The sequence below is a fragment of the Myotis nattereri genome (assembly GCF_964212035.1).
Source record: "Myotis nattereri genome assembly, chromosome: 3".
NCBI classification, from domain to species: Eukaryota; Metazoa; Chordata; class Mammalia; order Chiroptera; family Vespertilionidae; genus Myotis; species Myotis nattereri.
In genome coordinates, this window is record NC_138077.1 from 199,521,617 (window position 1) to 199,536,325 (window position 14,709).

General features: G+C 52.3%; 1 protein-coding gene across 1 annotated transcript in view; it reads left to right on the forward strand.

The window, feature by feature from the left end:
* Window positions 1-9,335, forward strand: part of WASF2 (WASP family member 2) — a 67,854-nt gene extending 58,519 nt beyond the window's left edge. The window contains exons 9-11 of the mRNA XM_081085698.1: window positions 2,149-2,301; window positions 4,006-4,523; window positions 5,438-9,335. Of these exons, the coding sequence (XP_080941824.1) occupies window positions 2,149-2,301; window positions 4,006-4,523; window positions 5,438-5,595 (829 nt within the window). The 3' untranslated portion in view covers window positions 5,596-9,335. The remainder of the gene's footprint in view (window positions 1-2,148; window positions 2,302-4,005; window positions 4,524-5,437) is intronic.
* Window positions 9,336-14,709: the final 5,374 nt, after the last annotated feature.

Here is a 14,709-nt window from a genome sequence, read left to right on the forward strand (position 1 = left end):
CATAGGTTCAGTGACTCTTAAGGCCAGAAGCTTGCATGTTCAGAATATGCCTACTATTTTTATTTTTTTAATATATTTTATTGATTTTTTACAGAGAGAACAAGAGAGGGATAGGAACAGAGAATTAGAAACATCAATGAGAGAGAAACATCAATTCAGCTGCCTCTTGCACGCCCCCCACTGGGGATGTGCCCGCAACCCAGGTACATGCCCTTGACCAGAATCGAATCTGGGACCCTTTAGTCCACAGGCCGATGCTCTATCCACTGAGCCAAACCGGTTATGGCAATGCCTACTATTTTTAAAAAATATATATTTTTATTGATTTCAGAGAGAGAGGGAGAGAGAGATAGAAACATCAATGATGAGAGAGAATCATTAATCAGCTGCCTTCTGCACACCCCACACTGGAGATTGAGTCCACAACCCAGGCATGTGCCCCGACCAAGAATCGAACTGTGACCTCCTGGTTCATAGGTTGATGCTCAACCACTGAGCTATGCCAGCCGGGCAGTAGGCCTACTATTTTGTGGGGTTGGGGTTCGTTGTTGTCTGTGTGTGTGTGTGTGTGTGTGTGTGTGTGTGTGTGTAATGGGGTTGGTGAAAACAAGGACTTTGCCTCCCATTCCCCTGTTCTTCAGCAGATTTGGAATTGGGTTGCACGGCTGGTCTACATGGACATGCTTGTTGGAGAACCTATAAAGAGATGTGTCAAACCTATAGGGCTCAGGCCTTGGGGATTTTTCATATCAGAGCATCATTTTTTTTTTTTAAATATATTTTATTGATTTTTTACAGAGAGGAAGGGAGAGAGATAGAGAGTTAGAAACATCGATGAGAGAGAAACATCGATCAGCCGCCTCCTGCACACCCCCTACTGGGGATATGCCCGCAACCCAGGTACATGCCCTTGACCGGAATCGAACCTGGGACCTTTCAGTCCGCAGGCCGACGCTCTATCCACTGAGCCAAACCGGTTTCGGCCATATCAGAGCATCATTTGATTCAGTTAGTTCCCTTCAACTCTGTTCTCCTTGGGGTCTATTTTTTTTTTATTAGAAATAAATTTCTGTTGTTTAAATAAATATATATAATTTTTTTCTATTTTAGAGAGAGAGGAAGGAAAGTGGGGGGGGGGGGCGGGGAGAGAAACAGAGAGAGAAACCTCAATGATGAGAGAGAATCATTGATCGGCTGCCTCCTGCACGCCCCCTACTGGGGAGCCTGCAACCTAGGCATGTGCCCTGACCAGGAATCAAAGGGCGACCTCCTGGTTCTCTGAGGTCTATTTTAGAAGCATTCTTTGTGGAGATGGGGCAGGGGGAGCACAGCAGGCCATATTTTGCTAGCTGCTGCTTGGTGTTTTTGTGCTTGTTTGTACGTTTGTTGTTGTTCACCCAGAGCAAATTTACCCAAAGCCCAGTGCTCTGAGGGGCAGATTTTCATAAGGCAAGCCCTGGCATCCTACTTTAATTGGCAGCTCATCTTGTTATTGATAAGAGTGCTGGCGGAGAGACCACGTCTAACAGCCACCAACACCTTGGATTTGTCCTCAGCTTGCTTTGCAGTCAAATGCCTCCTTGGCCTTTGAGCAGTGCAGAGGCTTGCCGACCTCAAAACCAGGCTGTGTGCCAGTCACGTGTTTACAGCTAGCTCATTAGCCTTGGGGCTTGGCTTTGCCCTTTGCCACAGACAGACTTGGGGATTTGGGTATAGGCTGCTCCTAACATTTGGGAGAGAATTTAAAAGAACTGCTGGGTTTGACAAGCCCAACACTGAGAAAGGAACAGCATGGTTTTGATAATCTGGGTTGAATCCCATTCCTACAAACAACCCAGCAGAAATACCTGGGAGATGGTAACAATGGAATATTTAGTCCTAAAATAAAATTTCAGTATAACAAACTATATGGGGAATATACTTATTTTATTTCTCTTAATAACTTTTGTATCAAATGCATTTTGGTGGGGTCTTTTTTAAAAATGGGAGTATCACTTAGACTTTTTAGAAAAGTTTTAAAATTGAGTTTTAGAGAGAGAAAAAGGAAGAGGCGGAAGAGAGAAGCATTGATGTGGATCGAGGACCAACCAAGTGAGCCACACCAGCCAGATTTTTTAAATGACAGTTTTCGTGTTGGTTCATTGTCAGGTATCCACCCGCCTTGGTGTACCAGAATGGTAGCATCGGCTCTATTGAAAATGTGGATGCAAGCAACTACCCACCACCACCACAGTCAGACTCCACTTCTCTACCTTCTTCCTTCTCTGAGGAGAGCTTACCTCCGCCGCCAGCAGAATTCAGGTAAATGGTGGTACCTTTTCCATCTACTCTGGGTGGTTAAAAACTCGAGAACAAAATAACAGTTCCAAATCCAGGCCAGGACACTAAAGTTCAGGAAAATCTGTCTAGATAATAGAAATAATTAACATGTATTATGTGTTTGTAAGGTGCCAGGCATTATACCAAACAGTATATATGTTACTAAATTCCCACAAGAATCCTCTTGAGACAGGTACCCATTTTACAGATGAGTAAATGAGAAGGCACAGAGAGGTCAATGAACTTACCTAAGATCACTGAGCCAGTAAGAGGCAGAGTCCAACCTGATTGGAAAGCATGACTCCAGAGCCTGTGTTCTTTACTACCACCTATACCTGGAAAGATAGAAGTCACCAAACTTACCCTTGCATGTTACTTAGCTTTAACTCCGCATGAACTGAAGTGGTATAATGTACCGCCCATAAAATACTTATTTATGACACCTTGCCCAGTTATCTAGGAACTTAACAGACAGTCACCTTTTTCTTCTGTTGCTTCTGGTTAATTTCACTGTTGGATAGACTCTCCAGAAAGAATGAAACAAAGGGAAAGAGAGATGAAAGTTAAAATCTGTTCATTTTGATATTCATCCGTGTCCCTGGCACAGATATACAGGGGAAGAGTTAGCAAGTCATGGCTGACAAGGGCTCTGAGGAGTGTTCGGGTTTGTTTCCTCACCGTTACTTTTCCCTTTCTGGTGCCTGGTACACTTTTCTCCTCTGACACTGTTCAGTCAGAGATTGGATATGTTGAGGACCCCTCAGATGGAAACCTAAAGCAAATGCTCTAAGCATCCCACCCCCGCCCCCTTCTTCTTGGCTCTTGAAACCACTAATCCCAAACTCTGCCTCCCAAATCACTTCCTGCCGGCTGTCCTGTCAGATGCAGGCAGCTAAGGCTTGAAGGTCTGTGGTAAATGGCAAGATGGTAGCTTTTCTAAGGAGTAGCTGTTGGTACAGGGCAAATCAAAAGGTGGAAAAGAAGCCCTCAGCCTCACCCATGGCCTGAGAGCCTGCAGCCGAGCATACCAGACCCAGGAGAGGTGCCACTTAACCCTCTCGCAACCTGGGTTAAGTTTGGTGGCACATCCATTTCCTGTCTCTGCCGACCCTCAGACCCTCCATTCTTTCTCCGGTTTTTACACATGAAAACTGAACGTACCACTGCCTAAACCCACCCCACTCGGGTTTGGTCAGCTTGGCTTGAGTTCCTGCCCTCACAAGATCTAGTGAATGTTACTAACCTGAGGAACAGAGGGTGGGTGGGTGGTGGTTGAATTTTTATTCCAGTTCTTTCTTGCATGCCTTTGTAGCCTGGCTCCGGGATTAGACTGACCGTTCCTTTCCGGGGGGTTCAGGAGAGTGCCTTTTCTCAGAGAGCTGAAAGTTTGAGGGGAGCCAAGAGGTGATGTTGGCTCGCCCTTACCTGTATAGGAATCCCGAGTCTGCTTCTTCCAGGTAGTTTCTCTCTCTGCTTAAGACTCCTCTGCTGATGGGAAGGAAGCTCATGGCTTTACAAGACTGCCCATTTGATATTGGTCTGTTCTGACTATTTCCATTTTTTTTCCTATTTGAACCAAAATGAAATGATATAATCAACCAAAATAAACCTAGGCTTATAGAATAGCTTAACTGTAGGTAGTATTTGCAATCTGAAAGTGATGGGTCTTTTTCTTTGTCCTTTTAGCTACGCAGCAGACAACAACCAAAGGGCATCTGGCTTAGCTGGACCCAAAAGATCCAGTGTGGTCAGCCCAAGCCACCCACCACCAGCTCCTCCCCTGGGCTCTCCACTGGGCCTCAAACCCGGCTATGCTCCACCCTCGACCCCTCCGCCTCCGCCTCCCATGATAAACGTCCCTCCCCCACCTCCACCTGGAGCACTTGGGTCCCCAGTGACCCCACCGCCACCTTCACCACCCTCTTTCCCACCTCACCCCGATTTTGCTGCCCCTCCCCCTCCTCCCCCACCGCCGGCAGCTGACTACCCGACCCTGCCACCACTTCCCTTATCCCAATCAACAGGAGGAGCACCCCCTCCTCCCCCTCCTCCTCCTCCTCCTGGGCCACCTCCTCTCTTTTATGGGGGTGCAGATGGCCAGCCTGCCCCCCCACCACCACCACTTTCTGATACACCCAAGTCCAAGTCCTCCTTGCCTCCTGTGAGCGACGCCCGCAGCGACCTGCTTTCGGCCATCCGCCAAGGTAAATCCAGTGGTGGGTCCAGGACAGGAAGCGCTGTCTTTCTGCAGCTGGGACGGCTGGCTGAGGGTGGGTGAGGGGTTTGCGCCCTTCCCGGGAGTAGCTTTCATTGGATGGGGAGAGATGGGACCCAGGCCTAGGATCAGCCTGAAGAAAGTCTCACCCTAAAAATAGGGGGATTTAGATTTCTTCCCACCCTGGTTTAACGTAAAGAATTCTTAACCTGGGATCTTTGAACGTCTTGAAAATGTGTGCTTTGTGTGTGTTTGCATCCATTTTGTAGCCCAGAGAACAAGAATCACATCTTGAAGGTTCTTGTTCAGCAGAACTCAGTCATTCCTTGTCCTTCACCTTTTTGCCTTTTGTATCCTTCCTGCGTACTCTCTTTCCCTCTTTCTCACCCATTGCCCTCTCCCCCTTTTTCCTCTCCTCCTCCCTCTCTGTCACCATCTCTCCCCTCCTTCCCCTCCCTCATGGAGCATTTATTCTCTTTGTCAGAGGCCAGGTTTGATACCACGGGGCTAGAGGTTTCTTCTGCTTGGGATCCCCCAGGAACTGAAGGATTGTCTAGAGGAGACAGCCTAGGGCAGCTGAGCTCTGCGGTAACTGATGAATCGGGCAGACTGTGTGCTCCTAGGTGGGGGGCGGCCAGTCCCCCTCCTGAGGAGTAGCCTCCTCACCAGCCTGAGAGCGACGGTGGGGAAGGGGGCAGGCTTCTGTTCAGAGACACCTACGGCACCAGGGCCACCATGTCATAAACCTTCACCTTCATTTTTTTCTTGCTTCCTCCTTTCCAAGAGGATCCTTCTTTTTCACTGTCCTTTCCCGTATTCCACCAGCCAATGGCCGTGCCCCCTTTCTCATTCCCGGATCGATTCTGAGACCGACTCACCTTAACCTCCTGTCTCTCCCACCAGGCTTCCAGCTGCGCAGGGTGGAGGAGCAGCAGGAACAGGAGAAGCGGGACGTGGTGGGCAATGACGTGGCCACCATCCTGTCGCGCCGCATTGCTGTGGAGTACAGTGACTCAGAAGATGACTCCTCTGAGTTTGATGAGGACGACTGGTCGGATTAGCTCTTTCTGCCTCTGCCTACCTCTTCTCTTTTCTTCTTACCTGCCTTTTGTGACGCCTACCCCAGCAGTCCCAGGGGAAAAGGGGGAGGGGAAAAATAATTTCAAGGGCCAAAGCCTTCCCTGAAGCTACCAAAGATATATCCATGTGCTTCCTCCAAATCAACATGTGTTTCCCACCTCCCACAGTCAGGCCCCATGGGGCCCCTGAGGGGGCCAGTAGCTGAGATGTTCTCTCTTCCCTTCATATTGAAGAGAAGGGAAAACCCCAAAGCTGATCCCTTTGAGTGGGTGTAAATTGGAGTTGGTGCCTTTCCCTAGGAGCCATTTTCCACTGTGGTCTCCCTAAATCCTGGCCCTCAGCTACTTCGAATAATGCCAGCCACTTCGTGGTCCTAAAGCCTGCATGGACACAGCTGGCCCTTGCCCATGCCCTGGGAGGTCGGCAGGCTGCGTGCCCAGCAGCCAGACTGCTGCACCCTTCTGCCCCGATCAGCAGGGCGCGGCTGCCGTTTGCTAAGCTCTTTCTGTATCTGGATCCCCTTTATTCCAGGAGCCATCAAGCCCCTAAAGAAGGTCTCAACCCCTCTGCCCAGAAATGATGCCTTTGTGGAGACTGAGGTGTCTGCCTCCCTCCCAGGCCCGTCTCCTGAGTGTGGTGTTCGGGTTTCCTTTACATGCCTCTCCGTTGTCACCAGGTGCCTCTGGGCACCAAGCCCAGCTCTGACCTCTAGTACCCATGACCAAACTAGCCCTGACCCAGGGATGTCAGGAGCCAAGCTTAGAGACCGGGAACTGCAGAGCTGGAGGAACGGGACACGCCTTGGGCCCTACCCTCTTAGTGATGCTGAAGCCTACAGATGGGAAGTGACTTGCTCAAGGTCGCGCAGTTGGATCGTAACAGGGCTGGAGCCCAGGGTTTCTGATTCCAGGTCACTGTGCTTTCTGGGACCAAATAGTGGGCACCTGCTGGAGCCTGAGCAGAGGATCCTCAGCTCTGCTGCTTCCGACCTCACCATAAGGGGGGGTCCCAGCAGGAGGGCTCGAGGCCTGTGCCCCGCCCTCAGTGCTGCTCAGACCCTTGTGGCCTCTCGTAATTCTTTGCTTCCTCTTTGCTATCTATCTACCAGCCAACTGGCCTTGGGAGCTGCCCGATTGGGGGACTAGAGGTAGTGAGAGAAGGGAGGGGGTGGGCAGCTTTGACAGGTGCTGTTTTCAATTCCTCTTCAACTCCTCCCCCTTTTATTTCCCCAATTTCTGCCAAAGGTAGAAACTTCAGTCCCTCAGGCTGGCAGCCGTGGCAGGTAGCTGCCTGGGGGGCCTGGCAGCCCTGAGGAAGGCTGAAAACACAGGGACTGTAGGTCTTGTTTCCAGCTCCCCTCACTACACAGTGATGTTCCCGCCCTTCCTCCCCCTTTTCCCAGAGCTAATACACAGGTGCTATTATTCAGAAAAAACTGGTCAGCTTTGGCCAGCAATGAGGTTTCTTCTCTTCTGCCCCAACTATTGTGTAGCCTCTTATGCTGAAACCGGCTTCTCCTGGCTTCTGCTTTCAGAGCCCTGAAACAAAGAGAAACAGGATCTGTCTGTACCCCGCACAGCAAATGGTTGTAGTAATTGCCAAAGCCCTCATAAACCCTCCGGCTTGAGGAGAGTGTGTAATCATGGGTACCGCGCTGTGCCCGGCTGAATGCGCCCCCTCTGCCTCTTTTCCTTGAACTCGGGCCTGTAGGGCCAGCATGCCCTCCTCCTGGGGCTCCTCCGAGTGCCCCTCCCCCTCCCCCAGGTCAGTGTCTCTGGCACAGGGCCAGCACCTGGCTAGTGCTGAGCATGCCAGGCTGTGTGTGTGCCCCTGCCTCGCTTCCCACCTTGCACTTGGAAGCTGAAGGTACATTCTTCAGAACCCTGAAATGGCTGTTGAAGGTGTCCCCGCTGCAGCCAGGAGTCGGGGAGAGGCAGGCGGAGGGCAGTGGTTCTCCCAAATAGGAGTCCTGGGGCCTGGCCAGGCCAGGGTTTGGGCCTAATGGCTTTGACTAAATTACTCCCATCCCCCTCCTTCCGGAAAAAGGGGGAGTCAGTGCCACTCGCTATCGTTCTGCTCTGACCTTGAAGGGGGTGGTGTTGGCCTGGCTCTGGAACGGACAGTCCGCTGTGGAAAGGTCTGGGGGCAGGAGGAGGTGGGGAGGGGCACTGCCTGTGGAAGGTAGGATTAGATCATTAGCTCAGTGACCTCCTAGGGTTTCGATGTGCTGTGTTCTCATCCTACAGCTGGTTTGGTAATGATCTGCAAGTCCCGGAGAGCAACAGCATAGCTCTGCCTGACGTTCTCATTAAAATCTATGCAGCCAAGCTCTGTGCTTTGTAGCAGCCGGCTTCCTCGGCTGGGGGGGTGGGAGATGGGGGGAGGGGTGGGCTAGGACCCAGTCAGCTGGGCTCTACTTACTCATTGGTACACCCCCAAAAATGCTGCTTTAAACCCAGAGCCCTTTAAAATGATGAAGGACCCTATGCAGGTAATCATGTGTCTTTAGAATCCTGTAATTGTGGAATGCAAAGTTTAGTGATTATTTAAACTGGGCCCAGGCTGGTCAGGGTATGGAACAATGGCCCATAAGGACTCTTAAGTGCTGAGGCCAAGAAACCACCTTCCTTTCTGGTCGGCTCAGGGAACCTGCCCCCATTCCTGGGGCCCAGGGGCCCAGCTTCTGACCGTCAGGCAGTGTCAGAAGTGATTGGTGGCTTTACCCAGGTGGTGAGATGAGTACATTCCAAAGGAGCCGCCTGGGGGAGGGGGCAGGCTCTTGTCCCTCGAAGCTCAGAACAGCAGGCCCAAGCTCAGCTTGCCTCCAGGAGCTCGAGCGCCCTCAGAAACGACCTGGCCAATGTCACCGCAGAGCCGCGCGGTGTTGTCAGGCTAATGTGAAATCTCTTCCCGTGGCGCCAAGCTTCTGGCTCTGCAGCGCCGGCTTGGACAGATTGAGGTCTCTTGGCTTTGGTGACCCTCTGCTTAAGCATTCCCACCGTGTCCCCGCTCTGCTCTCCCCGTGCCTCCCGCTGCAGCCCCCTCCCCTGGCTCAGGGCCTGGGGGTGGGGCACTGCCCCAAGGCCAGGGCTTCCTCGGGGCATCGGGCATCGGGCTTTGAGCTCTACTGGGCTCTAGCTGACCTGGGGACCAGGTGTTGCCCAGAGATGCACCTGGGGCTGTGCCTCAATGGATCATAGGGAACAATGTTATTGTATTGACTTTCAGTTAACTCACTTGAGAAACTAACCAATTTGTACTTTGTCTAGAATGATGTACCTGTAGGAGAGTGACCATAAAAGTGCCTTCTTTTCTCTGATGTAAACATTTAGAAGGACCTGGACCAATGGATTCTTGGGTGTGTGTTCCACATCAAGATCTTAGGGAGTGAGCACATATGTAGTGGGGATACAGCCTGAAATGGGTCCCTTTCCCCCGCTCCCCTCCGAGGATGGAAAAGGAGCTTCGGTTAGAGATCTGAGCTGTGGGGTTAAGCCAAACCCCTACGTGACCCTTTCCCTTTGCCCGACTGCTCTCAGGGCCGTAGAAGGGTGTCCAGTACCTTAAAGCCCTGTGGCTCCAAGTCTGGCCTCGTTTGCTTCCCTGCCAGGCTCATGTGTGTACATTAGCTCTCCAGTGACCTGAAGATTCCATGTAACTGTATACACGCGAATACGTAAATGCCAATGTTTTAAATAATTTGATAAAGTCTTTGTAGCCACTCGGCCACCTCTGGTGTGTGTGTGTGTTTGTGCTTAATGGGAGAAGTGGTTAGAAGGGGGCAACACAGAGCCAGCTCCCAAGGGAGGTCCAGTGTGTGCACGCGCGCGTGCGGGGGGTGGGGGGGGTGGGAGGGGGCCAGCAGGCCCAGGATGTGGTGGTGCACCCTGTGGGAGGTGGGGATGAAGGCAGAAAACCCAGGTCCCCAGGCCCCCTCAGCTAGCTGAAGGGAGTGTGCTGGGACCAGGGGAGACGAGCTGCTGGCAGCCCCGTGCTGCAGCAGGAGAGGAGCACAGGCTGAATGCTGATGCCGCCTCCCAACATCTGGCCGGCATCTTGTCTGTTTCTCAGACCCAAGCAACTTACCTTAAATAGAACAATTTACAGTGGAATCTGATAAAAGGTTTAGGCTGCTGCACGCCCCTCTCCCAGGCGAGGGGGCTGGGTGTATATTCTGACCCAAAAAATGACCTGCCCAGGAAGCAACGGTTGTGGTTGTTCCGAGCACAGCTGCTGTGGTCAACTGTCCCTGGGGGTGACTTAGGAACAGACACCCAGTTCCGGGCCCAGCAGCAGAGGGGCGGGAGCAGGGTTGATGGCTGGTCATGCCTGCGCTTCGGGGAATCACCCACTGGCGTCCCAGGAGAAGGGGCAGGAGTCTTGAATTGTCAGCAACTGCTGCGCCAGCCACTCAGCTCATTGCTGAAGGTGGGGGTCCAGGGGAGGGGGCGTGGGAGCCGCTCGCCCCTGTGGAGGCCCTCGCTCCACCCTCCTGCTCAGGCCTGTGTTTAGTCAGCACTTGGCTTCCCAAGGCTGGTGACTGACAGGCAGCCAGACGCCTGCCCTGGGAGAAGACAAAATGGTGTGGGAGCCGCCCTTGCTGGGGAGTTGGAGGGAAGGAATGTGGTCTGGAAGCCAGAGGTCCGAGCTTCCATTCCGGCCTCTCCACTGGAGCTGTCCCTCTGCACGTCGCTTCCCCGGGGGCTGATCCTGAGAACAGGAGCATTTACCGAGCGCCTACGACCTGCCCCAGACGGCAGACATTTTGTTTCAACCTTAGGAGGCAAGGGTCCCCCAAATTGCACATGAGAAAAACAGGTCCAAAGGGGTAACGCGAGTTTGCTAAGATCACATAACTGGCCGGGAACGGCCACCGTTCCGAGCTGGCGCTCTGTCCACCGTGCAACTTAACAGGGTTCAGAATCTGCAGCTAGACCCCCGGTCTTCGGTGTCATAAGGGGCATGTTAAAGGGTTTCCCTTTTTGTCTGTCCACTTCCTGGTGCCAGTTTGACAGGTAATGGTTAGTTTTGCTTTTTGCTTTGAAATCAAGGGAGCTAGACTGAGGTTCTAGCTGTTGTAGACCTTCAGAGTTGGAAATACCTGCCCCCAAAACTCCCTGGGTTTCGGATGGGGCTTCCCACAGACACACCCGACTTAGTAGGGGCACACACACCTGTTCAGATGCACACGTTCATGCACATTCAGATGTACACACACAAAGAGGTACCTACACACGTCAGTGGGCACAGGGACACTGGCACACCCACAGAGCCCTGCTCTTGTGTAAACAAAGACATCCGCACACAGTTAGAGGAATACACAAAATCGCAGGCAAACCTCACAACGTGCTTGGGAGCCACCCCTCCCTTCTCACTGCCAGTTCCTCACTGCCCCCTCCTGGCCACCCAGTGGCCAGGGCAATCTGGCTCTATTTCCTGTAAATTCTGGGGGTGGTTGTCAGCTAGTTCCCCCCGAGATCACAAGGTGGAGAGCATTTTCAGGTGCTCAGTCCCAGGAGATGAGGGTGTCTAGAGGGGGTTCTGAAGCTGGAGGGCAAAAAGAAACCATGTGGTTGAGTTGTCAGTACCGCGCTGTCAGGAGTTCTGCAACTGCACACACATTCTCAAACATAGAGAGGAGCAGACGTGCTGGCTGCAGTCAACAGGTCTGTAGGCTCCCACCTTGCTCTCCCTCTCTGGGCCTCGCCTGTTTATATAGATATATAGATATAGATATAGATAGATAGATAGAGAGAGAGAGACATAGATATGTAGATATATAGATATAATGATTTCATAGAGGCAGGGAGAGGGAGAAAGAGATAGAAACATCAATGAACCCAGCTGGTGTGGCTCAGTGGTTGAGCATTGACCTATGAACCAAAACAAAAGGTCACGGTTTGATTCCCGGTCAGAACACATGCCTGAGTTGCAGGCTTGGTCCCCGGTGTGGGGCGTGCAGGAGGCAGTCGGTCAATGATGCTCTCATCACTGATGTCTCTCTCTCCCTTTCTGGGAGGGAGGGAGGGAGGGAGGGAGGGAGGGAGGGAAGGAAGGAAGGAAGGAAGGAAGGAAGGAAGGAAGGAAGGAAGGAAGGAAGGAAGGAAGGAAGGAAGGGAAGGAAGGAAAGGAAGGAAAGGGAAGGGGAAAAGAGAAAAAAAAAGAAAGATCAGAGAGCATTATTAATCAGTATGCGTCCTGACCAGGAGTCAAACCATGATGTCCTGGTTTATATATCGACACTCAACCACTGAGCCACACGAGGTGGGCCTCACCTAGTCAGTGAGGAGCTGACCATGATGACAGAGGCAAGCCCTTCCATTCTGGCATCTCATCATCTTCGGAATGAACACCTCCCTAGACGTGTGTGCCTGAGTAAAGCACATCCATAAACATGACCCCTTGGTCTCCTCAGACGAGTCCTGGGAGGGTTACCAACACAAAGCTTTTTATTCCTATTTTGCAGTTGAGAAAATGATGCACAGAGAGGCACGGCAACTTGCCCAAAGTCACACAGCAAGTTGGTATCAAGCATGGAGACAGAAACTCTTTTTTCCAATGCCCCAGGTTGCCTACAACAGAGTAGAATACTCTGTGGCCTTGTCTCAGCGCCAACGAGACAGGAGCGACAGAGGCTAAAGCCAGAAGCTCTGCCAGGCAACTTGGAACGTGGGTGGGTTCCACCACTCCCCACCCCACCAGCAGACTGCACCAACCTTAACCTTCCCTTCCCTCTGCAGAGCCAGGGCAGGCAACAGGAGTTCCTCCCTATGCTGTGGTCACGTGTAGCTTGTTCAGGTATTTACATGCATGTGAGTGGGGTGCACATGCGTGCCTGGGCTCCACAGTGTGCACTCACACATGTAGGTGTGTGGTCGTGCATGCCTGCAAACATACTTAGGAGAACATTCATAGGCATGTGTAGTATGTATGTGTTTGCAAGCCTGTACATGTGACTGCATTTGTGTGTTTAGGTAAAGTGTGTGTGTTTTTTTAAGTTTATTGATTGATTTGAGAGAGAGAGGAAGAGAAACAAAAAGAGAAACATCGAATTGTTGTTCCACTTATTAATGCATTCATTGGTTGATTCTTGTATGTGCCCTGACCAGGGATTGAACCCGCAACCTTGGTGTAGTGGGACGATGCTCTAACCAACTGAGCTACCTGGCCAGGACTCGAAGTGTGTTTTGATGTACATATAAATGGTCTCAGGATATCTGGCAGGCGCATTTATGTACATGTCAGATTTTGCTTGCATGCGTACTGGGTTTGTTCATGAGTGTACTTGGGTATGTGCACATGTTCACATTCATTTGTGTGAAGAAGAGGGTGAGGCATGTCCATGCACACGACTGGTGAGTGTGTAAATGTGCAGGAAGGGATGGCTTCATAGGACTGTATATATGTGAATCAGAGGAGGGCCCTCACAAGAAAACACGATGTTGGTGTTCCCCTCGCCCTGGTGTAGGGGGTGCCCCGCCTGGCTGCAGTCAGGCACTGGGCTTACAGCACCCTCACCCTGCTCCTGCACTCTATTCCCCAGACCCATCCTGCCTAGCCAATTTGCAGCCTCTTGCTCCCAGCTCCTGAGAAGGCCTGCAGCAAAGTCAAGGGGCTGGTGGCCAATTAGCGAGGGGGTTAATCAGGGATCTGGGGACCCCCGGGGGGTGGGAAGCCAGAAGGCAGGCATTGGGGTTGGCAGGAGCTGCCAGGAGCTGCCGCTGCCTGTCAGGCTGGAGGAGGGGAGAGGCAGGGAGGGGAAGCTGAACCAGCTCAGCTCCATGGTGCTGGAAACCAAGGGCCTGCCTGTGAATTCATGATTGCTGAGCACCGATAGCAGCGGGGAGCCTGTGCAACTGGCTACACTGTGTGCAAAAGGGCAGGTGCTGGCCTTCATTCAACGTGGTCCTGTATGCAAATGTGTGTACATGGCTATGGACATTATCTGCTACAGGTACAGTTCCATGTCTACATATGTGGGTGTGCAGATGGGTCTGGGACTGCACATTCAGACCCATGTGCACACATGTATACAAGGATAAGTCTGTGTCTGTGTGTATACACATGTATGCAAAGGTAAGTGGGTGTTCCTACATGCAACCATGTGCACATGAAGTTGACATGGTCTGTATACATGTGTGCAATGATATATCTGTGTGCAGATGTGTGTACCAGTGTGCAGATAATCTGGTTATACTTGCATGTCTGGGTGAGTATGCATGTGTGTATTCTCTGAACAGCTAGCGGCCTGGACCACCGTGTGGGCCTGTGTGCAAGTGCCTGTGTACACAAAGGTCTCAGCACGTAGGGAGCTGTGCTATGGGGGCTGGAGGGCTCCAGGTTCCAGAGGAGAATCTGACAGACAGACTTGCCGCAGCCCCCAGCCCCGGGAGCCTGTTTTCCTGCCTGCAGAAGCTGTGAGCCCGTGAACTCATCTTATATTAATAGCTGCTGTCTCCTCACTTATTGCAGGGAGAAGCGGTCATGGCCCCAGCAGGGGCTCAGCACTCAGGCTGCCCCCCTCTCCCCCCGGGAGAAAGGGGAGAGATGGGCCCCACCTCCAGCCCAGGGCCCACCCCAGCAGGAAGGCATGGCTCTGGGCCCCAACCCTTGCTTCCCCCAGTCCAGGGGGCCCAGCTCCCTCCCAGACCTCTGTAGCTGGGTGGGGTTGGAAAACTGGCAGAGGCAGACAGGCTGGAAGTCTTGGCTACCCACCCCCAACACACACACACACACACACACACACACACACACACAGGCATGGGGTCTTGAGCAGCCCCAGGCTGTGCACCAGATGAGTCTGAGGCTGAAAGAGACATAGAAGGCTTCAGCTTGAGAGGCAGACATGCCCCTTCTCTCAGGGACCCTCAGCTGGAGGGGGAACGCACAGCCTTGCCTCCAGGAGCCCCCATCCCCACAAGGGGGGCGAGAAGTGCAGCAAGGTGTGTTGTATAAAGCACGTCACAGTTACAGGGCTTAGCCAGGGAGGCTTCCTGGAGGTGGGTGCACGGGGAGATCCGGAGATGCATCTGAAGAATCTGAGGAGAGAGGAGCCATCACATGGGCACACAGGCTTCAGCCTGGAGGCAGGTTCT